Source organism: Corylus avellana, chromosome 8 (genome assembly GCF_965113065.1).
Source record: "Corylus avellana chromosome 8, dhCorAvel1.hap1.2, whole genome shotgun sequence".
Taxonomy (NCBI): domain Eukaryota; kingdom Viridiplantae; phylum Streptophyta; class Magnoliopsida; order Fagales; family Betulaceae; genus Corylus; species Corylus avellana.
In genome coordinates, this window is record NC_142497.1 from 305,902 (window position 1) to 333,020 (window position 27,119).

At 37.9% G+C, this 27,119-nt stretch overlaps 2 protein-coding genes across 2 annotated transcripts; one reads left to right on the top strand and one right to left on the bottom strand.

Annotated features, from left to right (window-relative positions):
• The first annotated feature begins 469 nt into the window (after positions 1-469).
• DEK1 (calpain-type cysteine protease family) lies at positions 470-22,619 on the top strand. Its single transcript, XM_059575362.2, has 32 exons — positions 470-771; positions 893-1,033; positions 3,775-4,025; positions 6,813-6,995; positions 7,150-7,285; positions 7,495-7,625; positions 7,742-7,856; positions 7,945-8,968; positions 9,227-9,337; positions 9,971-10,029; positions 12,079-12,241; positions 13,329-13,602; positions 13,713-13,863; positions 14,008-14,119; positions 14,216-14,381; positions 14,505-14,575; positions 14,702-14,793; positions 14,957-15,119; positions 15,233-15,304; positions 16,262-16,639; positions 16,732-16,847; positions 16,959-17,256; positions 17,831-18,150; positions 18,356-18,707; positions 18,822-19,142; positions 19,223-19,327; positions 19,464-19,592; positions 20,428-20,808; positions 20,908-21,045; positions 21,231-21,467; positions 21,574-22,021; positions 22,124-22,619. The coding sequence occupies exons 2-31, from the start codon at positions 909-911 to the stop codon at positions 21,877-21,879; spliced, it is 6,480 nt and encodes a 2,159-aa protein (XP_059431345.2). The 5' UTR covers positions 470-771; positions 893-908; the 3' UTR covers positions 21,880-22,021; positions 22,124-22,619.
• Positions 22,620-23,843: 1,224 nt separating this feature from the next.
• LOC132164129 (uncharacterized) lies at positions 23,844-26,794 on the bottom strand. The gene is made up of 6 exons (XM_059574557.2): positions 26,502-26,794; positions 26,197-26,249; positions 25,811-26,050; positions 24,875-25,145; positions 24,660-24,737; positions 23,844-24,178 (listed from the first exon to the last, which is right to left on the bottom strand). The coding sequence occupies exons 3-6, from the start codon at positions 26,044-26,046 to the stop codon at positions 24,128-24,130; spliced, it is 636 nt and encodes a 211-aa protein (XP_059430540.2). The 5' UTR covers positions 26,047-26,050; positions 26,197-26,249; positions 26,502-26,794; the 3' UTR covers positions 23,844-24,127.
• Between the last annotated feature and the right edge of the window lie 325 nt (positions 26,795-27,119).

The window sequence follows — 27,119 nt, forward strand, 5'->3', positions numbered from 1 at the left end:
GAAAACAAAGAAACCAACCATTCAAAAATTCTATACCTAATTAAAGAACTAATGTTTGAAGACTTGCAAAAATTCTTCACCTACTAAATTAAGAAATTACTCCCCAAATCTACAAATTGACCCCTTAAAATATTAAAAAGTATTAATGAAGGCCACTTTGTGGTAATTTGCCCAGAAATTATTTATTCTTTGTCTGAAAATTGTTCCATAAAAATACACACACATGAACACATGGCATTCTCCATTCCTCACCTCCACTCCAAACCTGTTGGCATCACCCTCCAATCATTTCCCACCAAGTAGGACTCTCAGCACCTTCCAACAATCCCATCTTGTTTTCAATTGGTACGTGAGTGAAACGCGCCAAATTCGAGTGGGTGTAACTTCCCCCACAAGCACAAAGATTAGCTGTTAGTATTTTATAGCCACTCTCATATCTTTTTCCAATTTTCTTATGTCTTGTCTTTCTCTCTCTACACACACTCTCTCTCTAAAAATCCCTCTTTTTCACTTCACAGTTCACACACACAGGGAACAGTAGGGTTTTAATCTGAAGAGAACCCAGAGAAGAAAATTCCAACTTCTTGTTGTTTTTCATTTGGGTTTGCTCAAAAACCCTAGCTTTGTCACTCTTCAGCTAACTCTCACTTTAAAGTACTCCATGGGCACCTGAAATTTCTGCTCCAAACCCTAGTTTCAGCCTCAAAACCCACTTCCAAAATGACCCATTTGCCCTCGGTTCACCACCACGTCATTGCCGTTTCTGGCTAGGTAAAGCCCACCCACATTACTGTGTGCTCTATAACGGCTTCAATTTTGATATTTATTTTGGTATTTTTTAGAATTTTTGGTTTTGTTTTGCTGGGTTTTGATTTGGTGCATGTGGGTGTAGCTAATAGAGGGAAGCCATGGAAGGGGACGAGCATGGGGTTCTCTTGGCGTGTGTAATTTCGGGGACCCTTTTCGCGGTTTTGGGTTCGGCTTCGTTTTCTATACTCTGGGCTGTGAATTGGAGGCCCTGGAGGATTTATAGGTAACACTTTTACCAATTTGGAACCTTTTGTGTTTGTTTCCTTAAATTCATAATATGGTATTGGATTATAATTTAAGGTTGCATTATTATACCATGTTGTAGATGGTTTTTTTATTATTAAGTAAATTTAGGTAGGTGTAAATAGCTGGATTTACTTTTAAAATGGAGCTTAAATGCTTAATTAATGAAACACTAAAAAGCCACAACTTGGTTCACAATCTGCCTCTTTTTTGTTTGTTTGTTCTTGAAATGTTTAGAATTGGCAGAGTAGAATTTTGTTTCTCTGAAGTATTCGCTAAAAAAAGAAAAACAATTCCACGTGTTTTCAAAATAAATTTTGGCCTTTTAACTATCAAAGAGATCCCTACGTGGTGAGTTTGTAATATTTATATTTATATTTATTTAATATATGAGAATATAAGTGGCTTTCTTAAAACTGTTTTTGATTCATGAATTTGATGATCCCTAAGTTGTGATTCACTTGCTTGCTTGCTTATGGGACACCTATTCCTGTTTCAGTAGTCATTGACCAGTAAATTTAATAGCAAAGACATGGGTAATGGGTGGAAAATTGCAGTTCATAGGGAAATTTGTGAATGTAAAATTTGGAACTGCTTATATTTTGACAAACACCTGGAGGAAAAGCTGCTAAGAAATGTTGGTAAATGGAGTGAAGGATTTATATATATGGGGAGTGTGAATTGAGAAAATAGTTAGTTTGTTGTCTTTGTCTATATGGTATAATTAGTTTAATGGTATCATTTTATAGTGGAAGGTTGCATTATTTTATTGGTTTGAAATATAATTTGGTGGCCTTTGGCTTTATGAGCTTTAAATGAATAAATAATGGAATACTAATGCTGCATTTGGTTAGTGATCTGGAATTTACTTTTGATTTTTGAAAGTGCTGGAAACAGAATATGGTATCAAGAACACATTTAGAAGTGCATTTTAAGAAACTGTTTTCTGAAGCCTTTCTCGAGGAACGTTGAAATCTGAAAAGCTGGTTATCTATGCTTAAGAAAATGGTTGCCTTTAACGATTCTAAAGAACTTGAAAATGGTGGGTGCTTCGAAGTTTTTTTCATTTTAGTTTTCCTCTCTTGGGATAGTAACTCTTTTCCTTAACACATCATTCTTTTTTCTTAGCGGGGAAACAACTTGGAATGCTGAGAAAATTTATCAAGGAAATTTAGCAGAACAGAGGATAAAAGGAAAAAAAATATGGCACGGGTTAAGTAACTGGGGGAAAGAGGATCTCCTTGTCTTAGGCCCTGAGAGCTACTGAAAAAAAAAACCACTAGGAGTATCATTAATCAGAATAGAGAACCGAACAGTGGAAATGCAATGCTCAATCCAACTTGGCCATTTCTCTCCATAACCACATCTTCTTAACATGCAGAGCAAAGAATCCCAGCTGACATGTTCATAAGCCTCTTCTAAGTCCAATTTACATAACACTCCTGTCTCGCTCAATATGAGATGACTATCTATGCATTCATTAGCAATAAGAAAAAAATCTAGAATCTGACAACCTTTGATAAAATCATTTTGAGTCCTTGAGATGATGTGCTCCAGAACATATTGCAGTCTATTAGCCAAAACCTTCACAATAATCTTATAAAGACCACTAACCAAGCTGATAGGGTGAAAGTCTTTAATCTCAGCAGCCCTTACTCTCATTTGGATGCAGCACCTTATCCCCATTCAACTCTATTACCACTTCAAAGACCTCCCTTTCCTCAAAAGCACGCTCCATTGAAATAGCCTCCTCCTCACTAATAGAGTGGAAAGGAAGACCATCCAAATCTGGCCACAGTATAGAGCTGAGAGAAAAATTGGAATAGCCTCCTCCTCACTTTCTTCTCATTAGAAAGCCGTCTCTGATCTTCAATTCAATCTAGCCCTTTTAAATCATCAAGAAGAGCCCTTTTTTTCTATTCCGCATTACCAAACTTTGTGTCATTCCACGTTTTTAAGTCAGCTTTCAGAGCTTTTAGTTTTTGGGCCAAAACTAAGCTAGGGCAGCCGTGAAAATAATAGGAAGACCACCAGTGCCTCACCTTCTCCACGAAACTCTCTGTTTTCAGCCTCGTGTTTTCAAATATAAAACTACTTCTACGCCTCTGAAAGTTGAAATTTACTCTGCACAACGTTCGGGAAATGATCCTCCCATTTAGGAGAGATGAGAAATCTGTTGATTCTAGACCGCAAAGGCAAATCCTGATTATTAGACCATGTGGAATTCCCATCTTGGAGAGGGATATTCATAAATCTTTGCTCAAAGATAAAATCCGAAAACTTGTCCATAGTGAAAGAGTTGTATTATCATATATGTGTTAAAGACTGTCTAAAAATTTAGAAAGTAAAATACTCTTTGAAAGATGATCAGTTGGCCATTTGTTGCTGCATCCTGTTAGTCTTTGTTCCAATATGTTCATATAGATGTGAAAATTCTCTAGAATGTTGAGGAAGCTCTCTGCAAATTCTTTTGTACAATTAGTTGTCATATTTTATGTTGAGCTTGTTTAGTGGAGTCAATAATTTCTTTATTTGTTTTGATGGTTTGTAAATTTTCTCTATGACATTACTGCACTTCATACATGTTTCATGTTGCTTAGAGTATAGTTTATGGCCTGTTTTCAATCATTGCTTGCTTGTTCTGTAATTAACTAGAAATAGAGTATTCTGACTTTATTTTTTTTCAATATATTTTTGTTTCCTTCTGGTTTCTCTTTCCAGTTGGATTTTTGCGAGAAAATGGCCAGATATCTTGCAGGGGATGCATCTCCGTTTGCTTTGTGGTTTCTTGAATCTGTCTGCATGGATGGTTGTTATTTCTCCAGTTGTGGTGCTTATTGCATGGGGATGCTGGTTGATTGTAATATTGGGTCGAGATATAATTGGGTTGGCTGTAATAATGGCTGGTACTGCTCTTTTGTTGGCATTCTATTCGATCATGCTTTGGTGGAGATCACAATGGCAAAGCTCAAGTATGTATTCTGTTGACCTTTCTATTGTTGAAAAAATTAATTTGTGCTTTCCTTCTGGGAAAGCTACTCCAATCCATTAATCTAATTTCCTTCTTATATTTGGTTACGAAGATGAATATAGGCTGTAGAATCTAGCTTAGTAGTGAAAACTAAACTGTTGAACTTTGGTAGTTTGTATTCCTGTTTCTTGACTCTAGTTTGGTCAAATTATGGTCTCTTAACAATTACAAACACAATGATTAGTAAAATACGAGATTATGTGAACAAAGTCATTGTGAAAGGCTCTTTCTAGAATCTTTTTGAATATGATTCGACTTGGATCCTTAGGTTCAAATAATTTGTGGTATGGAATAAGCCCAATTCAGATGGCATTTAGAATTTTTATAGATTTGCAGTGGGTAAGAGAACATGAACAATCTGGCCTAAAGTATTTCAAAAAGAAACATTCTAATAAGAGCTAATGGTTTATAATTTTATCATTTCTTGAGGCAAAGATTGTAGTTTGAAGTCCCAATGAGAGGGTAGAGAAAAGAGATGAATATGGAGAGGGTAAAGAATGAGAAAGGCAGGTTTGGAAAGGCAAAAGGAAATGGATGATAGGGATATTAATTTGGGGATATTGTGGGTGAGGCAATCTATTTGGAAAACATAAATGAAAGAATAGTTAATTACTTATTTACTTCTAAAGCATTGGCAAATAGGGTGAAATTAGCATTGGGAAAGATTGTCTCAAGTTCTTTGAATGTGTTTATCAGAGAGGTAGACAAATTCTAGATTCTGTCTTGCTGGCAAATGAATGTTTGGATAGTTGGATTCGATCTAGGGAACTGGGAGTATTGTGTAAATTGGATTTGGAGAAGGCATATGACCATGTCAACTGGGAGTTTCTGTTATACTTGTTGAACAGATGTGGCTTTGGAGAGATGTCGAGTTTTAGATAGATCACTACATATCTACGGTGCAGTTCTCCATTCTCATTAATGGGTCTCTATCTGATTTCTTTAGTAGTTTGCGTGGATTAAAACAGGGGGATCCATTGTCTTATTTATTGTTTGTGGTTATTACAGAGGAATTAAGTAGGATGATGTCTGCTACGGTGGACAATGTCTCTTAATTGGATTTTTGGTGGGATCAAGGAATCGTGAGGAGATGATATTGTCACATTTGTTGTTTGTAGATGATACTTTGATCTTTTGTGAGCCTAGTTGTTAACAATTTCATAACCTGTGATGTATGTTCTTATGTTTTGAAGCGGTGTTGGGGTTGAAGATAAACTTGTCTTGAGTCAGAAATTGTTCCCGCCGACAAATGTGGTTGATGTGGAAGGTTTGGCTAGCATTTTGGGTGTAGAGTGGCTTCGTTGCTGAATACAGAGAGGGAGGCTCTATGGAGATCGGTGGTGGACAATAAATATGATAGTTTGAGGGGAGGTTTGTGTTCTAAGGAGGTTGGGGGCCCTATGGTGTGAGAGTGTGGAAATGTTGAAGGAGGGGGTGGGAAGGTTTTTCTAAATTTGTGAGGTATGAGGTAGGAAATGGATCTAAGGTGCGGTTTTGGTATGATGTATGGTGTGGAGAGTAGTCTTTGATGTTTTCCTTTTCGAAATTATTCACTATTGCTTGTTGTAGGGATTGGTGGGTGGCGGATCATATGTAGTTCCAAAATGAATACATTCATCGGAATATTTTCTTTACATGATCTGTTGTGCCTGATTGGGAGGTGGAACGGGTCTCAGTTTTCTTTGAGGAGTTATATTCTCAAAAGAGTAAGGAAAGGAGGCGAGGATAAATTTGCTGCATTCCTTTTAAATGGAAACCATTTGAAGTTAAGTCTTATTATCATGTGTTATCTACCATGGTATGTTCCCCTTTTCCTTAGAAGAGTATTTGGAAAGTTAAGGCTCCCTTGAGAGTTGTGTTCTTTGTGTGGACGGCAACTTTAGGGAAAATCTTAACTTAAGATAAATTTACGGAAAGGGAATGTTATTGTGGTGGATTGGTGCTGTATGTGTAAGAAAAATGGGGAGTCTATTGATCAACTCTTTCGTTGTGAGGTTGCAATGGAATTATTGAGTTCGCCTTTTCAGTTGCTTGGTGTTGCATGAGTTATGCCTTGAAGGGTGAGAGAGTTGTTGGCGAGTTGGAGAGGACAATTGGGACACCGTACTACTTTGAAAATGTGGAGGTTGGCTCCTTTGTGTTTAATGTGGTGTATTTGGAGAGAGCAGAAACACAATGAGCTTTGAAGATTGTGAGACTGTGATGTTAGAGTTGTAGATGATGATGTTCCAATCCTTTTATACATGGATAGTAGTGGGGTATACTCTGCCTGTTTCTAATTTTCTAAGGTTTTGTTCTTGTTTTCCTATACTTTAAGGGTATTTTTGTATACTTCATGTGTACTAGAATTGCGCCCCTATGCGCCTTTAATGAATTTGAATTACTTATAAAAAAGAAAGAGTAGTTAAAACACTTAGGCATAAGGTATTTTTTGTTAATTGTTGAAAATGTTTTCTGTGAGTAATAGTTGATGGAAGAATTTATTTTATCTTGTTGAATAGATTTGTTTCTTTCTTGTTGTTTTTATTGCTTGTTTCAGTTGTTAAAATTGTTTTGTGAATGCTGTACAGTAAATAAGGGTGAGAGGGGGTGGAGGGAATTATTTTTATTATAGTATGTCTTAACTATCCATATATATATATAAAGACATGCCCGTACGTGCACACACTGACATATGTAAAATGGATGTTATTTATCTACGTAATTTTCCTCCTCTTTGCTTTGACAGGGGCTGTTGCTATTCTACTTCTTCTGGCTGTTGCCCTACTTTGTGCATACGAACTTTGTGCTGTGTATGTTACAGCTGGTTCCAGGGCATCTGAGCGATATTCACCTTCTGGTTTCTTTTTTGGTGTATCCGCAATTGCCATAGCGATCAACATGCTTTTTATTTGCAGAATGGTATTTAATGGTAGGCCTTGCAATTTTATCATCCTGATGCTTGTTTTTTCATTTCCATCATTTCAGAGGTGTAATTGTGGGTTGGCACTAGGCATGGATCTTAATGATGCATTAATACTGGCATCATTTAGTTAAATTTCTTTTAACTCTATCAATGTATGCAGGAAATGGCCTAGATGTGGATGAGTATGTGCGGAGGGCATACAAATTTGCTTATTCAGATTGTATAGAAGTTGGTCCTGTCGCTTGTTTACCAGAACCTCCAGACCCCAATGAATTGTATCCTCGGGAATCTAGTAGGCAAGTCTTTAATTTTTTTGCTCTATAATTAAGGTTTTATATTGAATCATTTTTTACAGGGCTTCAATATGGCACCAACTATTGTTTAGTAGTAGGCTGGCATAGTTTTTCAATATAGTGATTTAAATTGTTCTATCTTTTGTTTGCCTAACGATCTGATACAGACAAATTATGTTTCACAACTTGCTTTTCACGATTTGTGTTTGCAGGGCTTCACATCTCGGGCTTCTCTACCTTGGCTCACTTATTGTACTTCTAGTGTACTCAATCTTATATGGTGTGACAGCAAAGGAGGCAAATTGGCTGGGAGCCATTACATCAGCTGCAATTATCATTCTTGGTCTGTTTTTAATCTGTCTGTTAGTATGTAGATTGGCAATTTACATTAATGTCTTTGCTGATAATATAGATGTTATTATGGTGCTAATATATTCTTTTGCATTTCTTATCATGTAGATTGGAATATTGGGGCATGCCTGTATGGGTTTAAGCTTCTTAAAAGTCGTGTTGCAGCATTATTTGTGGCTGGCACATCTCGGGTTTTTCTCATTTGCTTTGGAGTATATTACTGGTTTGTTCTAGACTTTCTGATTTCAACTTGCAACTGTGATGCCACTGGTTTTGGTTACTGTTGTCACCATCATATTTCTTCTTTTCAGGTACTTGGGGCATTGTGTTAGTTATGCAGTCGTGGCATCTGTGCTTTTAGGGGCTGCTGTTTCTCGTCATTTATCAGTTACAAACCCATTGGCTGCAAGGAGGGATGCCTTACAGAGCACAGTGATTCGCCTGAGAGAGGGATTTCGTAGAAAGGAACAAAATAGTTCATCTAGCTCCTCTGAAGGTTGTGGCTCAAGTATGAAACGCAGTAGTAGTGTTGAAGCAGGTCACCTTGGTAATGTAATTGAAGCAAGTGGCAGAAGTATGGCACAATGCACAGTTGATGGTGGTAACTGGAACAATGTTGTCCTTTGTCGAACCGCTAGTTCACAAGAGGGAATAAACAGTGATAAGAGCATAGATAGTGGAAGGCCAAGTTTAGCCTTCCGTAGTAGTTCTTGTCGCTCAGTTGTTCAAGAGCCTGAAGTAGGGACATCGTTCGCTGATAAAAATGTTGATCACACCAGCTCTTTGGTGGTTTGTTCCAGTAGTGGTCTTGAAAGCCAAGGATGCGAGTCTAGTGCTTCTGCAAATCAACAAACGTTAGATTTGAATTTAGCTCTTGCATTCCAAGAAAGGTTGAATGACCCTAGGATTGCATCTATGTTGAAAAGAAGGGCAAGAGAAGGTGACGTAGAACTAACAAGTTTATTGCAAGATAAAGGATTGGATCCTAATTTTGCCATGATGTTGAAGGAGAAGAGCTTGGATCCGACTATTCTGGCGTTGCTACAGAGAAGCAGTTTGGATGCAGATAGAGATCATCGTGACAATACTGATATCACCATCATTGACTCGAACAGTGTTGACAATGTTATGCCCAATCAAATTTCTTTGTCGGAAGAACTGAGGCTTCATGGGCTTGATAAGTGGCTCCAATTGTCCAGACTTGTACTGCACCACATAGTTGGTACTCCAGAACGAGCATGGCTTCTCTTTAGTTCTGTCTTCATCCTTGAAACGGTCATTGTGGCAATTTTTCGTCCAAAGACGATCATAATCATTAATGCTACTCACCAACAGGTAGCAGGAGCTCTCTTTCCTTGGACTAATGTTCATTTTATTTGGTGGCATCATGATTGGTTTATAAATAGCTCCAGATTACTTGTGGGAACTAAATGGATTTATATAACTTCAAGAATGTTTGTTGTAGCTTCTTTCTACTCTTACATAAATAGCTCCATATTAATAGTGGGAAACTAATGGATGTATATTATTCCAAGATTGTTTGTTGTAGCTTGTTTCTACTCTTACGTATCTAGTGAATCTTTATGTTTGTAGTTTGAATTCGGCATCGCAGTGCTACTGCTGTCTCTGGTTGTCTGTTCAATCATGGCATTTCTGCGTTCACTTCAAGCAGAAGAAATGGCCATGACATCAAAACCACGCAAGGTACCACCTCGCATATATTGAATATGATAATATTTATCGTGGAAGTTATTGAATTTGTATGTATCAGCTGGATTTGGAATTAACTCAGTGGTCAATAGTACTGTTACTCTCCAATTTATCTTCAACTTGATTATTAGATGCTTTTGGAGATATAATTGTGGTTTTGTGATAGTCGTATTTAACTTTTCTGCAGTGTGGCAGTATTTGAAGTTGAAATGGATATGTATATACTCATGTCAATTTCATGAAAATTCTTATCTGGATAAAGTAATAAATAGGGAAAAAGTCTGCCATGAGCCTACAACTGTTTTGCATGCTTAGTTTTTTCTCTTTAACTCTGCTTTACTACATGGATTAAAAGCCTCTTAAAAGAGGCTGGCATTTACTCCATTTCCAATCTTAAGTAAGTTCGTAAATATGGTACTTCAGTTGCGAACTCCTGTATCAAATAGTCCACCATCATAAAAGTAATTATTACCGTCAACTCTAGTACTTAAAATCCATCTATAACAATAGGCAAATGCATTTAACCTAGTGCAGTAGTTTTCTTCAGCGCTGCTTCTCTTTTTATAAGCTATTTCTAATGGAATTATTGGGTGTTTTATCTGTTTCAATTATGCCATGTTTCTGCAGTATGGCTTTATCGCTTGGCTACTGAGCACTTGTGTTGGACTGTTGCTTTCCTTCTTAAGGTATGACCCTTATGTTTCAATAGATCATTTTCATTGTTTCATGTTTTTCTGAATGTGCTGATACTGTTTTCTGGAGCATATATCCTTGATTTATGAACAGGATTCTGTTATGTTATACAACTGCTTTAGGTTCATTAGAATGGTTAACCATGTATAACATAACAGAATCATTCTCCAACGCATTGCCATGTAGAATGGTTAACCATGCTTTAGGTTCATTAGAATGGTTAACCTTTCTCCAATGCACTGCCGCACCATGTGGACACTACCTGCAGGCAACCATCTACATCCCTTAGGCAGATCAGTGCCACCATGTGGCCCCTCTCTGCAGGCAACCAGCAACAAGGCAGCCAAGGGGCTGGGCCGTGCCCCCAGCTATCACATCAGCCACACCAAGAAGTCCATGCCCCCCCAAACAGACCATGGGCCTCAGCAGCAAGGCCATGCACCTTGACAGTGCATGGGCCACACCCACACTGATCCTTCCATCAAGCAACACTAAGCCTTCATCAAGGGCTGGGCTGCCCCCATCCCAACTGCAAGCAAGGGGCTGGACCATGTCCACCCATCAACCCAGCAAAGGGGCTGGATCATGCCAACCCCACCACCCAACTTGAGCCCAATGCATGCCTCCCCATGCCTTGGCTAGGTGGTCAGCAAGGGTGTAATGCACACGAAGCTGCCACCATGACAGCCATGTCACTGCTGTGACGCTTGGCCTTATAGGAGGCCCCCATTGGAAGACCAAGATACTTCAAGGCAAAGAGGAAACTCTATAGCCCAGAATACCAGCCAAACCATTCAACATTACCCACAAGAACCAATTCTGACTTAGCCAAATTGACCTTCAAGTCCGAATAAAATTATTATTATTCATCAAAACATAAGATCAAGCACCACATATGGCCTAGATGATCTAGGTCAGCCTTACTGAAAACCAAAGTATCATCCGCAAACAGAAACCTTCAAGTCCGAATAAAATTATTATTATTCATCAAAACATAAGATCAACCACCACAAATGACGTAGATGATTTAGTTCAGCCCTACTGAAAATCAAAGTATCATCGGCAAACAGAAGGTGAGAGATATCAATCCCACCAACATTCCCTGTCCCCATAGAGAAGCCAGATAACAAGCCCCCATTGACTACAGCAAAAATCATCCTACTCAAGCCTTCATTACAATGCCAAGCAACAAAGGAGATAGAGAGCCCCCTTTATCTCAAGCAATGGGAGCTACTCAAAAAACGGGTGGGAGTGCCAAAAGCTGAGAAACACCCCGAGGAGATATAATGAGCTATCCAAGAGCACCACTTTCCCCTGAAACCACACCTCCTTGGCATGTATATCAGAAAATCCCAATTAACATGATCATAAGCTTTTTCTAAGTCGAATTTGCAGAGTACACTCGGCTCCCTAGATTTTATTCTACTATCAAGGCATTCATTGACAAGAAGAGCAGGATCTAGGATCTGCCTTCCTCGGATGAAAGAATTTTGCCCATGTAATATAGTAAAAGAACTGGTGTGGAAACTGGCAACATTTGAGCTTGTCCATAAATGGATAAGAACTGTTTCTAATCAATTTCCATTTGTGATTTTAATATCTGCCATTATACAGCTCTTTGTTGTGCCAGATCTTGCCTAATCTTCCCAATGTACTATATAGTAGCATTGTTAGTTAATGATCAACTTATTCTGATTAGAGTGAATACCTTTTTGGTATTGAGGTTAAGAAACAATGATTCATTTTAAGAGAGATATCTAAAATGTCCAGGAACTTGCAACTAAACACTGAATATGTTTATTGAGGGGTTTGGGTAAGTCTTAGGCTCAGATCTTACAAATATAACAAAGAGAATAGCTGTGCGTTTTTTAGTAAAGTTTTCTTTATCGGTTTCTTTCTGTTATTTTCTTTTTTACTATAAATTCATTCAAAGAATTTTTTTTTCCTAACTAAAATAATTTTAGTTTCTTTTTATTTCTAATGTGGCTGTTGCATTAGCTGCTTACCCTATCATGCCATTGATATCTGTGTTTGTTTTGCAGCAAATCATCAGTTCTTCTTGGATTGTCTTTGACTGTTCCACTTATGGTTGCATGCCTTTCTATAGCCGTTCCTATATGGATCCGTAATGGTTACCAGTTTTGGTTTCCTCGAGTACAATGTGTTGGTAATGCTGGAAATCATCATTTTCCTGGGACAAAGGAGGTTTGATCTTTGTCTCTTGCCCTCACTGCTCTAATGTAACTGCACGATTATCTTTAAATATACAGAGTTGTAAATGAGATTTAATTTGTGTTCTAGGGTGAATTCTCATGCACACAGACCATGCACTGAGGCTTGCTGGTTATGTTACTATGTTATTCTTTCAGTTGGAGGAATTTTTGCTTTTTGCTTTTTTATTTTGTCTTTTCACTGCTTTAAAGGTTGGTTTTCTTATTTATCTATGTCCTCATGGGTAGTTTAATGTCAGCTACATTTGTATTTGTAGACATGCCTCTGATTCTGCCCTTTATATTTAACACACGGGGGGGGGGCATATGCTCAAAAAAAAAAAAAAAAAAAAAATAGTTTTGTTGAATTTGTGTTCATGTGTTGTATGCTATCCGTTGTATATGTTTTTATATAAATCAAGGTCTCAGTTTTTATAATATTTCTTTTATTTATATGCTTTCTCCTTTGTTTTATGTGTATTACCTTCTTCTCAATTACTTATAAAAAAAATGTACATTACCTCCTCCTTTGTTCATGTGTTGTATGCTATCCATGTATATTGCTTTTTTCCTTCTTCCACTTCTCCTCAGTTTCTTTCTATTTTCTGACTTTCTATATTGTGCCATATTGCTGGTCTTGACTCGTATAATATATTATTTGATGATTTAGGCAGTGATAAGTCTTTATTCCTTGAAGGGAATAAAGACTTATCAAAAAAAAAAAGTCTTTATTCCTTGAAGGCCCATGTTGCACTTTTCTTAGTTTTGTTCGTGTTTTCCATTTTGCTATCTTTTATAAGTTTTTCCCCTTTCTTTCTTTCTTTACTGCTTATTTAGAATTCTCTTGCTCAGAATTTTCCTTGTTTCAGTTTTCTTTCTTCATAATAACTTCAATTTATTCAAGTTGTAGCTATCCAAAGAATCACATATTATTCTTTTAATTTTTAAGGGTCATGTGGTTTAGAATTCTACTGCAACTCTAGTCATTGTCCTTTCTAATTTTGTACCTTTTCTACCTGGAATTTGTTTTATAATATCTTGATTTCCTTTCACAGTTCTTGCTAAGTATTGTTCTCTTTCAGGGTGTTGTTCTTGCCATTTGCATATCAGTATTTACTGGATCTGTATTAGCTCTAGGCGGAATAATTTCTGCAAAGCCTTTAGATGATTTAGGGTACAAGGGATTGACTGGTGAACAGAAAAGCTTTAGCTCTCCTTATGCATCGTCTGTGTACCTTGGTTGGGCAATGGCGTCTGCAATTGCTTTAGTAGTTACTGGCGTGCTTCCAATTGTTTCATGGTTTGCAACGTATCGGTTTTCTCTTTCTTCTGCCGTCTGTGTTGGGATATTCTCAGGTAGTTTATCTAAATTTGTTTTGGTTTTAATTTGTGACCCTTCAGTTGGAACTCCCTTGGGTTGGATTGACATGTTAATCTGTCATATTCTTTGCTGCATTTCTTTGTAGTTGTTCTTGTGGCATTTTGTGGTGCATCCTATTTAGAAGTTGTCAAATCTAGGGATGACGAAGTTCCAACCAAGGGTGATTTCCTGGCTGCTTTACTTCCTTTGGTTTGTATTCCAGCAGTGCTGTCACTGTGCTCTGGTTTGCATAAATGGTGAGGAACTCATGGTTTTAATTTAGTATCTTAGCTGTACTATGCGTTTTAAACAAACACAATGTTCAAGCATTTCAGAGATAGGCATAGATAGTATCATGGCTGCTCGTTCACCTTCTTATATGCTGAGATAAATATTTGCAGGAAAGATGATGATTGGAGACTTTCTCGAGGTGTATATGCATTTGTTACCATTGGTCTTCTCCTCCTGCTTGGTGCAATATCAGCTGTTATAGTTGTTGTTAAACCTTGGACTGTGAGGCTCTCTTTGGTTTTTGTAGTTCATTTTAACTTTAAGCTGTAGTGAACCTATCTCATTTGGTGCTTTTTTTTTCCCCTCTATCGGAAACAGATTGGTGTAGCATTTCTCTTGGTTCTTCTCATGTTGGTACTAGCTATTGGTGCTATTCACCACTGGGCTTCAAACAATTTTTATTTGACCAGAATACAGATGCTCTTTGTTTGTTTCCTCGCTTTTCTTTTGGCTTTGGCAGCATTTCTTGTTGGATTGTTTGAAGGTGAAAAGCAGAATCCATTACCATCCTATATTATTTTCTATGCCCCATGTCTTCATAGTTCTCTAGCAAAAATTGTTCCCCTGCTTCTTATGACATTAACTTTTTCTCACATTTGCTGTTCAGATAAACCATTTGTTGGAGCCTCTGTTGGATATTTTTCATTTCTGTTTCTTCTTGCTGGAAGAGCATTGACTGTGAGTTATACTGCTCTATTTTCATTCAAACTTCACATCTTTTTGTTTGTGTTTGGTTTTGTCTTATTTCTGGTTGTTCTGCCTCATCTTCATTTACATTATGGTATAATAACCCTTTTTGTGCAGGTTCTTCTTTCACCTCCGATTGTAGTTTATTCTCCAAGAGTACTGCCTGTATATGTCTATGATGCTCACGCAGATTGTGGAAAGAATGTTAGGTGTGTCGAGTGTCCTGTTTATTTTTGTCTTTCGTTTGTTAGCGTACTCCCAACTCTTTGTAGCTTTTTTTTTTTTTTTGCTTTACTTTTGCTATCGAGATGTCTGTACCGTGACTGGACAATTTCTTCAAACCTAATGACTGTCAAATCAATTGCTTTATAGTGCTGCATTTCTTGTGCTCTATGGGATTGCATTGGCGACTGAGGGCTGGGGGGTTGTTGCCAGTTTGAAAATATATCCACCCTTTGCTGGTGCTGCTGTATCAGCAATTACTCTTGTTGTGGCCTTTGGATTTGCTGTCTCTCGTCCATGCCTGACTCTTAAGGTTTGTGCACTACTGTTACCAATTTGTTGCTGCAAGAGTTGATTCACAACCATCTTTGTCATCTTTCCAAAGTTTTACTTCTAGCTAAGGATGTTATTTACTTCGATCTCCAGACGATGGAAGATGCCGTGCACTTTCTCAGTAGGGAAACCGTTGTTCAAGCAATTGCTCGGTCTGCGACAAAGGTGTGTCGATTTTATTACAAATTGCCTTTGGGACATTATCCCCAGATTTATCATCACTGTGATTTGAGATTTATTATATATGAAGCCTAGATTGTTATTTATTATGTTCTCTTTTCAACTCCACTCAACTGAGCTGGAGATTGTTATCTAGAATTGCTGATCAACACCACTGTCTTTGTTGGTACTTTCAAACAAATTCATGCTTTGATACTTATCAAAAAACAAGTTCATGTTTTGATACTTTAGAATGTATGGTTTTTCATCTGACATCCAAATTTGTCTACATTTTTAAGCATGAATGACTGGGAGGCAATTCTTCAAATGCAAGAGAATGGAGATACAGATGAGAATTGTCATTTGAAGAAAATAATAATAGTAATAAGGCTACGATTTAGTGGTCCAGAATCTCAAGCAAATTTTCTAAATGTCTCAAATACTAACTTGAGAAAATAGATCCAAAGAAACAATTAGAAGTGCAGCAAGAAACTGAAAATTCTGGAATAACATGACATATGTTAGGTTTCATCAAATACCAAATTACTTCTTGAAATTTTTATAAGATGCCATCAGTTATTATCTCCTTGCAGGGTACATATCCAGTAGTACTGTCATCATGGCAACAATGTTGAGCTATCAGCTATATTTTGCTTTCACTTTATTAATAGGAGCTTTCCATTTCAAAACATTATCTCTTTCTTTAATTTTATCAGTAGAAGCTTTACATTTCAAAACATTAGTAGAAATGTGCATTTTAAAGATTTTGATTTTTTTTGCTTTACATATTATTGCAGGATGATTTCTTATCAACATATTATTTCAGGATGAATGCTTATTTATTTTATTGGACATTGCGTCATTTATACTTTACTAATCATGTTGGAAGGCCTTCATTAGGTGAATGTTTTCTTTCTTATTTGACATTTAAGTTGAACAGAGTTCAATTTGTTTCCCTTGCAGACTAGAAATGCTTTATCTGGAACTTATTCAGCTCCACAAAGGTCTGCCAGTTCAGCTGCTCTTCTGGTAGGAGACCCTACCATTATGCGTGACAGGGCAGGAAATTTTGTGCTTCCCAGGGCTGATGTCATGAAACTAAGAGACCGTTTAAGAAATGAAGAATTAGTTGCAGGATCATTCTTCAGCAGAATCAGATATGGAAGAACGTTCCGCCGTGGACATGCCAATGATGTAGATCACCGAAGAGAAATGTGTGCTCATGCACGTATTTTGGCTTTGGAAGAGGCAATTGATACTGAATGGGTGTACATGTGGGATAAATTTGGTGGATATTTACTTCTTTTGCTTGGTTTGACTGCTAAGGCGGAACGAGTGCAGGTGACCAAAAAACAAAAGCCTGAGCCACTTACTATGCATGATAGGTGTTTGGTTATTGATTATCATATGTCATTTTTTTCTTTCTGTTGTAGGATGAGGTTCGCTTGAGACTCTTTCTTGATAGCATAGGGTTCTCAGACCTAAGTGCCAGTAAAATAAAAAAATGGATGCCAGAGGACCGCAGGCAGTTTGAAATTATTCAGGAGAGGTAGTTACATGTCAAACAAAAATTTGGCTCTTATGCATATCTATTTTACCAAACAGAGGACTCTTAAATTTATGTGGTGTTTCTGAACCTCCATCTACATGAATTTTGTAGTTATATAAGAGAGAAGGAGATGGAAGAGGAAATTTTAATGCAGAGGCGTGAAGAAGAGGGAAGAGGTAAAGAAAGAAGGAAGGCTCTTTTGGAGAAAGAAGAACGTAAATGGAAGGAGATAGAAGCTTCACTTATTTCCTCTATTCCTAATGCTGGCAGCCGAGAGGCAGCTGCCATGGCAGCTGCGGTACGCGCAGTTGGAGGTGATGCAGTTCTTGATGATTCTTTTGCGCGAGAGAGGGTTTCAAGCATTGCACGTAGGATACGCACAGCTCAGTTAGCTCGCCGAGCACTTCAGGTTGAGTTTTTTTTCAGTTATAACTTTGTTTTTGGATTCTTGTCAAATTACCATTTATATATAGATTTGTTTACATGTCCTGCTCTTGAGGTTGTCTATATTGGCTTTTCAAAATTTTTGTCCAAGCCATATCCATATTTCTTTTCCCCTAGAATGTGATACACCAACCCTACCTTATCGGCGCCATATCCCTATCTACATGTTCGCCCCGCCATCTACCCAGAATATTTCTTCCTGGACTTAAAATTAAATTTTCTGGGGAGGGTAAAGACATGTAACAGTGTATCCACACCATCACGGCATTTATTTATCCATATCTACAGGTTTCCCCCATCATCTACACAGAATATTTCTTCCTGGATTTAAAATTAAATTTGCTTGGGAGGGTACAGAATGTTAGTGTATCCACACCATCACTACATTTATTTTAATGTTCCTTAATATTTTCTGCTTATCTGTTCAGTCTAGCTTATTTGGACCTTTGTGATTTCTGATGGTCAATGGAGATGCATTGCCTTTTGGTATTCTCAATCAGTATGACTCTGAAGCTAGTGCTTGTTAATGTCATTGGCAGACAGGGGTTGCGGGTGCTGTGTGTATTCTTGATGATGAACCAACTACAAGTGGCAGAACCTGTGGCCTGATTGATCCCAGTGTATGTCAAAGTCAAAAGGTTAGTTTTTCCATTGCGGTGATGATCCAACCCGAGTCTGGACCCGTTTGTCTTTTAGGCACTGAATTTCAGAAAAAAGTATGTTGGGAAATCCTGGTGGCTGGTTCTGAACAAGGTATTGAGGCTGGACAAGTTGGGCTTAGATTGATTACCAAAGGTGATAGACAAACAACTGTTGCAAAGGAGTGGAGTATCAGTGCCACAAGTATTGCAGATGGAAGGTTCGAATTTTTTCTTAATGTACTTAGCACAATTCTGCCATATTGTAGTGCATGTGCTTTCATTCTCTCTTTCATATAATTTATTTTGGACCTTTTTGTTTCCCATTCTGTTGTTTGCATGTCTCTGTTATGGTTGCATTGTGCTGTTATCATCAATACTTTGACAAGAATTCACTTTCACCTGTGTCTTATAAATGATTTGCAGGTGGCATATTGTGACGATGACAATTGATGCTGATCTAGGTGAGGCAACTTGCTTTCTGGATGGTGGTTTTGATGGCTACCAGTCTGGGTTACCATTACGTGCGGGTAATAGCATTTGGGAGCAGGGGACAGACGTTTGGATTGGTGTTAGACCACCTATAGATATGGATGCATTTGGGAGATCAGATAGTGAAGGAGTTGAGTCTAAGATGCATATCATGGATGTTTTCCTTTGGGGAAGGTGCTTAAGTGAAGATGAGATAGCTGCTCTTCATGCTGCTATTGGATCAGCTGATTTTAGTGCCATCGACTTTCCAGAAGATAATTGGCAATGGGTGGATTCACCCTCTAGAGTACGTGCTTTTCAATACTTTCGTATTTTTGCTCAAATTTTGAAAAAAGTAGAACAAAGTATTTTATGTCTTGCTGAACCTGTCACTAATTACTGCGTAATGTGCTTTGTATAGATTGATGGGTGGGATAGTGATCCTGCGGATGTAGATCTATATGATAGAGATGACGTAGATTGGGATGGACAGTATTCAAGTGGGAGAAAAAGAAGGTCAGATCGTGATGGGGTTGTGATCGATGTGGATTCTTTTGCCAGGAGATATCGGAAGCCTAGGATGGAAACACAAGAAGAAATCAATCAACGGATGCTCTCAGTGGAACTGGCTGTCAAAGAAGCCCTCTGTGCAAGGGGAGAAAGACATTTCACTGATCAAGAGTTTCCTCCAAATGATCAGTCGTTATTTGTAGATCCCAAAAATCCCCCTGTGAAGTTGCAGGTGTGTTTTCTTGACTAGTTGATTGGTCTTACATGTGTTTATTATCTTATGAATGCAAACCTTTTGGTTTTCAAACATAGGTTGTTTCTAAGTGGATGCGGCCTGCTGAAATTGTGAAAGAGAGCCGCATGGATTATGGTCCATGCTTGTTTTCTGGGGCCGCAAATCCTTCAGATGTTTGTCAGGTTTAGTCCCTTTGTAACATCTCATGTAAAGCTTTAGTCTGAATCATCTTCATTATTGTTAAGAGTTGCATCTCTTGAAGATGATTAGTTGATGCTTTGCTTGCTTTAATAAGTTGGTTAATTGTCTATGAAACAGGGCCGATTGGGTGATTGTTGGTTTTTGAGTGCTGTAGCTGTTTTAACAGAGGTTTCACGAATATCAGAAGTGATTATTACTCCGGAGTATAATGAGGAAGGAATTTACACCGTCCGCTTCTGTATTCAGGTAATTAGAACATAAGGTGGGCTAGTTTTATGATGAGTAAAAAGGGGGGGGAGGATCAAACGCATTCTATGTGTCCGCTTTGGGTTGCTATCGTGCTTTTCCAAATGATGTGCCTACAATTTATGATGGACAAAATTATGGCTTGTTTCATGCTCTAGACTTTTTCATAATGTAATGAAAGAATTTATCAACTATCTGTAGCTGGTGGAGCGACCTTTAACTTAAGTTAGCTGAAAGTAACAAATGTCCTTGTCAAAGTCCTTGAAAAAATTATGTGGAAACTTTTCTTTTTAGAGCTCCGAGAGTTTCAGTATAAGAGGAGAAAGTTCAAAAGCTATAATTTATTGTTGAGAATTTATTCAATGTCTATGCCCTTGGGATGGGAATTGTCTCTATTCCATAAAATTACTTTAGGTCCTATGATGGAAGAATGCCTTGTCAATTCTCTATTTAGGGCAGTCAGGTTAATTGCATTAAGAAGTTGAGCAATGCCCACGCCAGCCTTCCACCATAGGGGCTGGGGTGTAACTCGGGCTTAATGTCATCTGGTTTGATTCTCTACTAGTCAGCTGTAGATCCATTTGGATGGATGTGCTCTGGGCATTTCTTAACGAATGACCTTGCTATAGTTCTTCCCAGATGGATGAGTTTTCGCTAGGTTATGATTCCCACTTCCTTGACTCATGCAACTTATGATTGTGAATCATGAAATTCATTGTCGTTTGATGTCTTGCCATGAGAGATATCTGAAGTTTGTTAAAATAGTTTCTTTTAGTTATCGATGTGATTAGCATTTTTATAACTGCATATTGTTGTTTTCTTATTCTCTTTCTAGGGTGAGTGGGTCCCGGTTGTTGTGGATGATTGGATTCCATGTGAAGCACCTAGTAAACCCGCATTTGCTACCAGCAGGAAGGGCAATGAGCTCTGGGTTTCTATATTGGAGAAGGCATATGCCAAATTGCATGGTTCTTTTGAGGCATTAGAAGGCGGGCTTGTTCAGGATGCTCTTGTGGACCTCACTGGTGGTGCTGGAGAGGAAATTGACATGAGGAGTGCCCAGGCCCAGATTGATCTTGCAAGTGGTAGACTGTGGTCTCAGTTGTTGCGCTTCAAACAAGAGGGGTTCCTACTTGGTGCTGGGAGTCCTTCGGGTTCAGACGTACACATTTCTTCCAGTGGCATTGTGCAAGGGCATGCTTACTCTTTACTGCAGGTATATTCATGATACTACTGATCTGATAATATCGATCATATACCAGCTTAAAAACTTTGATTAAGGTGATTGTTTCTTCTCTAATTAACTACTATTCAGGTGAGAGAAGTTGATGGCCATAAGCTTGTGCAAATTAGAAATCCATGGGCTAATGAAGTTGAGTGGAATGGGCCTTGGTCTGACATGTCCCCTGAGTGGACTGATAGGATGAAGCACAAGCTGAAGCACATTCCCCAGGTACTTATTCTGATGCTGCATTATATCAGAGGATTCTGCTGTGTTTTTACTTTGAATTTTTCTCTCTTTCCTATATGCGTTTTTGTTATCATTTAGATCATTTAAAATTGGACATAATCTGACCTTGTGGTTGGACTTCAGTAAAATATTTTGCTAATTGCCTGAATTTTGTACTTCTTGAACAGTCAAAAGATGGTATATTCTGGATGTCTTGGCAAGACTTTCAGATTCATTTCCGATCAATATATGTTTGTCGTATCTACCCTCCAGAGATGCGCTATTCTGTTCATGGACAATGGCGTGGTTACAGTGCTGGTGGCTGCCAAGATTATGAAACATGGAATCAAAATCCACAGTTCCGATTGAGAGCCATTGGATCAGATGCATCATTCCCCATTCATGTGTTCATAACCTTAACGCAGGTAAGCTTAGTAATAGACCTTCAGTCAAGTTTGTATTTTATAGAAACAATATTTTTCATCGGATCTTTTCTGACATTTTTCAAAAAAAAAAAAAAAAAAAAAATAGGGAGTGGGTTTCTCAAGAACCGCAGCTGGTTTCAGAAATTATCAATCCAGTCATGATTCAATGATGTTCTACATTGGGATGAGGATACTCAAAACCCGTGGCCGTCGTGCTGCTTACAACATATACCTACATGAATCAGTTGGTGGGACAGACTATGTCAATTCTAGAGAAATATCATGTGAAATGGTTCTTGACCCTGATCCAAAGGGTTACACGATAGTGCCTACAACTATACACCCTGGGGAAGAAGCACCATTTGTTCTTTCTGTTTTCACGAAGGCGTCAATATCCCTGGAAGTTTTATAGCATGAAGAAAATGGCTCTTCAGTTGGTTTTTTGTCCATTTGTCCAAGAGCATATTTGCGGAATTTTTGAATTGCTTGGGTTGTTGTGGATCACGAAATCCTACAGGCAGGTTTTGTTGGACCTCGGTATACAGAATCACTAGGTAAGTTTCTGCCTGGTCCAATGTAGTTTAGCTGTGGTTCACATACGAGCACTTCCAATGGGAGCATTTTCCTCTTCCTTAATCATCTTAGGTCTTTTGCAGGTCATATGATGTGATTCTCTGCCGCGAGGATGGCCACGAGTTATCAATCCATTGGAGTAGTGCAACCTAATCTTCCTTCTTTCTGCAGGCTCTCACAGCTTTGAAGGACATGATTCCTGAATAAGCTGCAATGAGATTACACGGACAAGAGGGATGATTGATTGAATAGAAATGTTGTCTATGAAATCTGGTCTGTTTTGGGTTACGTGCTTCTGCATGGCATTGGAGAGGGTTCTCGGGGGGGTTTTCTGTACATAAGCAGGTATTGTAAGGGATATAGGATGTGTCATCATGTAAATGAGGGGGGAAAAAGAAAATTGAAAAAGCAAATAGGAAAATAATTAGTAATGCCTAGTTTAAGGGGGAATACAGAAAAAAGCATTGTAGCTGGGAAAAAAGGGTTCATAATTTCAGCTGCAGTTTTGAAAAGTGCTTTGTAATTGGAAAAGAAATTGTACAAATGTTTGTTGTTGCAATATAATCCCCATTTCATATTGGTAGTAATAACTACTCTACAATCAGTCGGTTGTAGTAAATTTTTTTATTAATCATTTTAATTGTTAAAAGTAGGGCATGGAGAGAATGCAACTTGTGTGTGTGGAGATGCGCATTCGAGGCACCTGCACTTCCTGATGATCAAGAGACCAAATTGTATATTGCTATTGATACAGAGTCCAGATTGCGTCCTCCACTCCCACCTCACCTGGTTACTTTGGCAATGTCATCTTTTATTTCTCTTTCCGACCACCATAAATTCAATTCAGAACCGATAGCCCGCATTAGTGCGCCCTAGAGTTCTGGGAACAGAGATTTTTTGAATCCCAAGGAAATTCTGCAGAAGCTTTCCAGAATTATTATGAAGCTATGCTACTACAAATTGGTCCCTATGATTGAAGTTACAGGGTCAGATCTAAACGATCAAAAGTTCATTTTCCCGGGAATTTTGAAATAAAAGGGCCTCTTTACTCGACGATAGATCTCAAGGAGAAAAGTTCGGTTTTTTCCCCGGATTTTTCATCAAAAAAATGCCTCCTTTCATCAATAATACACAAATGACTTGGGAACCCAGCTTGATGGAGCAGGAGAGGAATAAAGTCCTTCGTTTGTCAAATCTTCAACTTCTACCAGGAGTGTCATAGCAAGATGATCCTGCATTAGGGCATGATGCCCACTACTTTGTTGGTTTCAATTTCCTTTTTTTTTTTTTTTAACTATTCTTTCCCAAGTAGTTTCCTCAAAAAGACTTTTAAAATTAAAGGGTAATATTTATTATATATGGTTCTGAGCCATTGCCTTTGTAGCCAAAAACAACTGAAAACAAAAACTGAATTCTGCCCCAGCTGACTGCATTGAATTCCAAATTAGTAGGCATCAAACATATCTAATAATACTACTCTTTACACTCATTTCATACCAATTGATGTGACGTGTTTTAAATGACTTTTCATGTCAACTACTTAAAAAAAAAAAAAAAAGCCACTAAAACCACACCATATTAAACGGTGTGAAATGAATGTGATAAATGAGTATAAATAGAAGCATTACTCAAAATATCAGATTCCGGGATGACCCTTTTACCATTTACAGTGGCAAGGGATCTAGGGTTGGATAGCTCAAATCCAAAATCTAAACCAGTTGTAAATGTGCCCATGCATATGCAATGCACCTTCGGCAGCACCCGTGAGATGAAATAAATGCAAAATGTAAAGCATGGGTCAGAAGTAGACAAAAAGAATCATTGAAGGACAAGGAACAAGTCCATGCCAAGAAAAGAAGTGAGAAAATTATTTCGGGAAAGTAAAACTGGCAGAGAAATTTCTACAAAAAGAAGAAGAAGAAGAACAATATAAGACACAGATCCTCTTCATCATTGATTTTCTTTCATTTTTTTTTCTTTTTCTTTTCTTGCTTTTAACCCCACCACCCCTTTTTCTGCTCTCCCTCCACTTCTCAACTACCACAAAAATTAAATTCCCTGCAAGCCTCTGTATCCATTTAAATTTCTCATTCTGAATCACTATCCATACTTCCCATCGCCTTCAATCCTCTGGGTCTCTGCATCACATTTTTAGCCAAATCACGTACCCTTCTAGCAACTGTATGAATCTACCTATATCCCTAGATATGGTTGCTCAGAAAACACAGGTAAAAGTAAAAGAAAATCCATTTAAGTCAAAGCTCAAGCTGAGTGGACACAGTTTTTTCAAATCCCAAGTATCTAATACTCAATTTATTTCAATTTTTTTTCTCTTTTTCCTACATTTTCTCAGCAACCAAGACAGCATTAAGGGAATCATTAAACAAACACAACAAATCAACTGTACGAATTTACCTAGATCTCTATATATGGTTGCTCAGAAAACACAGGTAAAAGTAAAAGAAAATTCATTTAAGTCAAAGCTCAAGCTGAGTAGACAGTTATTTCAAATCCCAATCTAATACTCGATTGATTTCAATTTTCTTCTCTTTTCCTACATTTTCTCAGCAACTATGACAGCATTAAGGGAATCATTAAACAACCACAAGAAATCAATACCTTCTTTGAAGCCTTTTTCTCCCTCACTTCGTACCTCTCTTGGCACAGATCCGACAGCCATGCACCGGGACTGACCAACTGCATGCAGAATACCGGAAAAAATAAAGGCATAAACATACAACCAAGTCCAAAAAACAAAAAAAAAAAAAATTGTATTCTGCCTAATTTTCATATCAAAACAGAAAATTCCTCACAGGTATGATTAATAGACTTACGAGTAAGCTTCTTTGTATCAGCTTAGCCCTCTTCTTGGGCCTCTGAGGAAGCTTACACCCTTTCATAGCCATAAAATCCTCCTCCTTTTCTTTGCTAGACAGTGTAACAAAAAGCTTTGGCCAAACAAGCGGTTTATCCTCCTTTACATGATCCATCAACACCTTCCCATTATCATCAAAGCCCAATGAACCCCTTGTTGTGTAATATCGATCTTCCTTTTCTGGTGATGCCATCAACACCTTTCGGTTATTCAAGGGCGAGTCAGAGTTCCTAAGGGACCAAAAACAAACAGAAAGTTTAGCAATTTCCTTCTCTAAATGACCTATTAGGTTTTGTGTAAAAGTCCTATAAGATTACACTAAGGAGTACTTTCATATGATCGTAATAACAACCACTTCAACAACAACTGCAATATGATTCCTATTGTTGTATGTTTCTTTTCCTGCCTTTTCTTAGCAACTTACTTATCAAAAAAACCTTTTCTTAGCAACCAATCAGATATAAATCAAATCAAACTTTCTTTTTTTATTTTCAATTGTTTTCTTCCATTTACAGTGGCACATCATTAGATCAAACTAAGCTAACATAGTAAAGTCAATCTAATCTATTAATAACAGCCAATTTAAGAAAGGGGATAACAAATCATATGCTCTTTGTGTATCTAACCAAAGCATGGCAGCCACTCCAACCACAAACCGTAATATGACTCCGAATTTGACCCTTTTTTTCCTTCTTTTTTCCCAACCTTTTCCTAGCTATCAAACACAGACCGTAAAATCGTTTTCTACGCCTTCTAAAGCCTGAAAATTTCTCTACCACCAATTAGTTTTGAAGAAAGTCGGTGAAAGACACAAACTTCATTATACATTCTCACATTTCGTCAGAAAAAAATTAAAATTTTCCTCTCTTTTCATCAGGGTTGTAGCTAATCTTACTTGTTGAGTCGATGGGCCTGCGGAGAAACCAAGTCTTTCTCGGCGGTGCCAACCACGCAGCGATCGACACGAGAAGTTATTTTCTTCTTCCCCAAACAGTCCGATTTGTTGGCTAAGCTTTGGTCTTTGACTTTCACACATCTAAGCCTCTTTCTGTTCCCCCATTGCAACCCAAAGTCAGTCTCTGTAGCTCTATTGTTGTTATGCCCTCTTTGAATCTTGGATTCCTTGTCCATTTCCCTGCAACAAAATATCATAACTTTCACAAATTAACCAATACCCAGTTGGGTTTTCTCTTGGAAACTGAGATATACTGCGAATTGGAAAAAAGAAAAAAAAAGTGCGAGAAGATAGTGCCAATCTGTGTACGAGTTGTGGCTACTGACCTCAAGATCCGAGGACAACACGACGTGTTCTATGAAATTGGTCTCTAATCAGGCTGCATTTTCAAAGATAAAGCAAGACCAATTATTGAAATCCTTAAGCATTCATATAAAGCAAATAACAGAGTAAAGGACGTTGTTTGGTTGCTGAGGAAGTCTGGGAAAAAAAAATTAGAATCCAATCAGAATCACCACTTTTCAGATTCAAATAACTCAATTTTGCTTCCTATACTTCTTTCTCGGCAACCAAACAATCCATTACTGCACAGAGAGAGAGAGAGAGAGAGAGAGAGAGAGAGAGAGATTACAAGGACGAGACTTCATTTAAAAAGACTTGTAATATCTGAGAGAAAATCAAAAGAAGAAATTTCCCGAGAAAGTTAAAAGAATCCGAAATCAGCGTTGTAAGATTTCTGGGTATGTGTTAGTTTTGATCTTTAAGGACTAAAGAAATCAAAATAAAAAGAAAAAAATGGCCGCTTTTCTGTTATCTTCAACCAAACCTCTCTCTCTCTCTCTCTCTCTGTTTTCTCTGTTCTGTTTCTTTTCACCCTACTTTGGCTTCTTTGTTGTTTGTGTATTTGTTACTCCTCAAAACTTGTAATCAAATCATATTCTGAATAGAAAATAGGTTGTCAGCAAAAACACAAAAGAAAAGAAAAGAAAATAGGTCGGAAATGATCATGACCGTTCGACGTTGAATGGACGGTTAGATGAGTTTCCCTCCAACTGACCAGCATTATTACCCCATTGGTGTGCTTGAAAGGGGTTGGAGAGGATTTGCTTTTGGATTGGGGTCTCCTTTTAGGTCTTTATAAGTAAGAGCACGTGACAATGACTTAAAGCACGTGACAATGCCCATCTCATCCATACAAGGACTGCGTCTGTAGTAATTAATATCTTCTAGCTAATACCCTAAAAGATTG

Coding starts and splice junctions, on each gene's coding strand:
- DEK1 (XM_059575362.2), top strand. CDS start 909: ATGGAAGGGGACGAGCATGGGGTTCTCTTGGCGTGTGTAATTTCGGGG. Junction 14,576..14,701: donor TTGCTGGAAGAGCATTGACT/GTGAGTTATACT, acceptor CTTTTTGTGCAG/GTTCTTCTTTCACCTCCGAT. Junction 19,143..19,222: donor ATCCCCCTGTGAAGTTGCAG/GTGTGTTTTCTT, acceptor TTTCAAACATAG/GTTGTTTCTAAGTGGATGCG.
- LOC132164129 (XM_059574557.2), bottom strand. CDS start 26,046: ATGGACAAGGAATCCAAGATTCAAAGAGGGCATAACAACAATAGAGCT. Junction 24,738..24,874: donor TGATACAAAGAAGCTTACTC/GTAAGTCTATTA, acceptor TTCTGCATGCAG/TTGGTCAGTCCCGGTGCATG. Junction 24,179..24,659: donor AGAAAAAGGCTTCAAAGAAG/GTATTGATTTCT, acceptor AATGTGATGCAG/AGACCCAGAGGATTGAAGGC.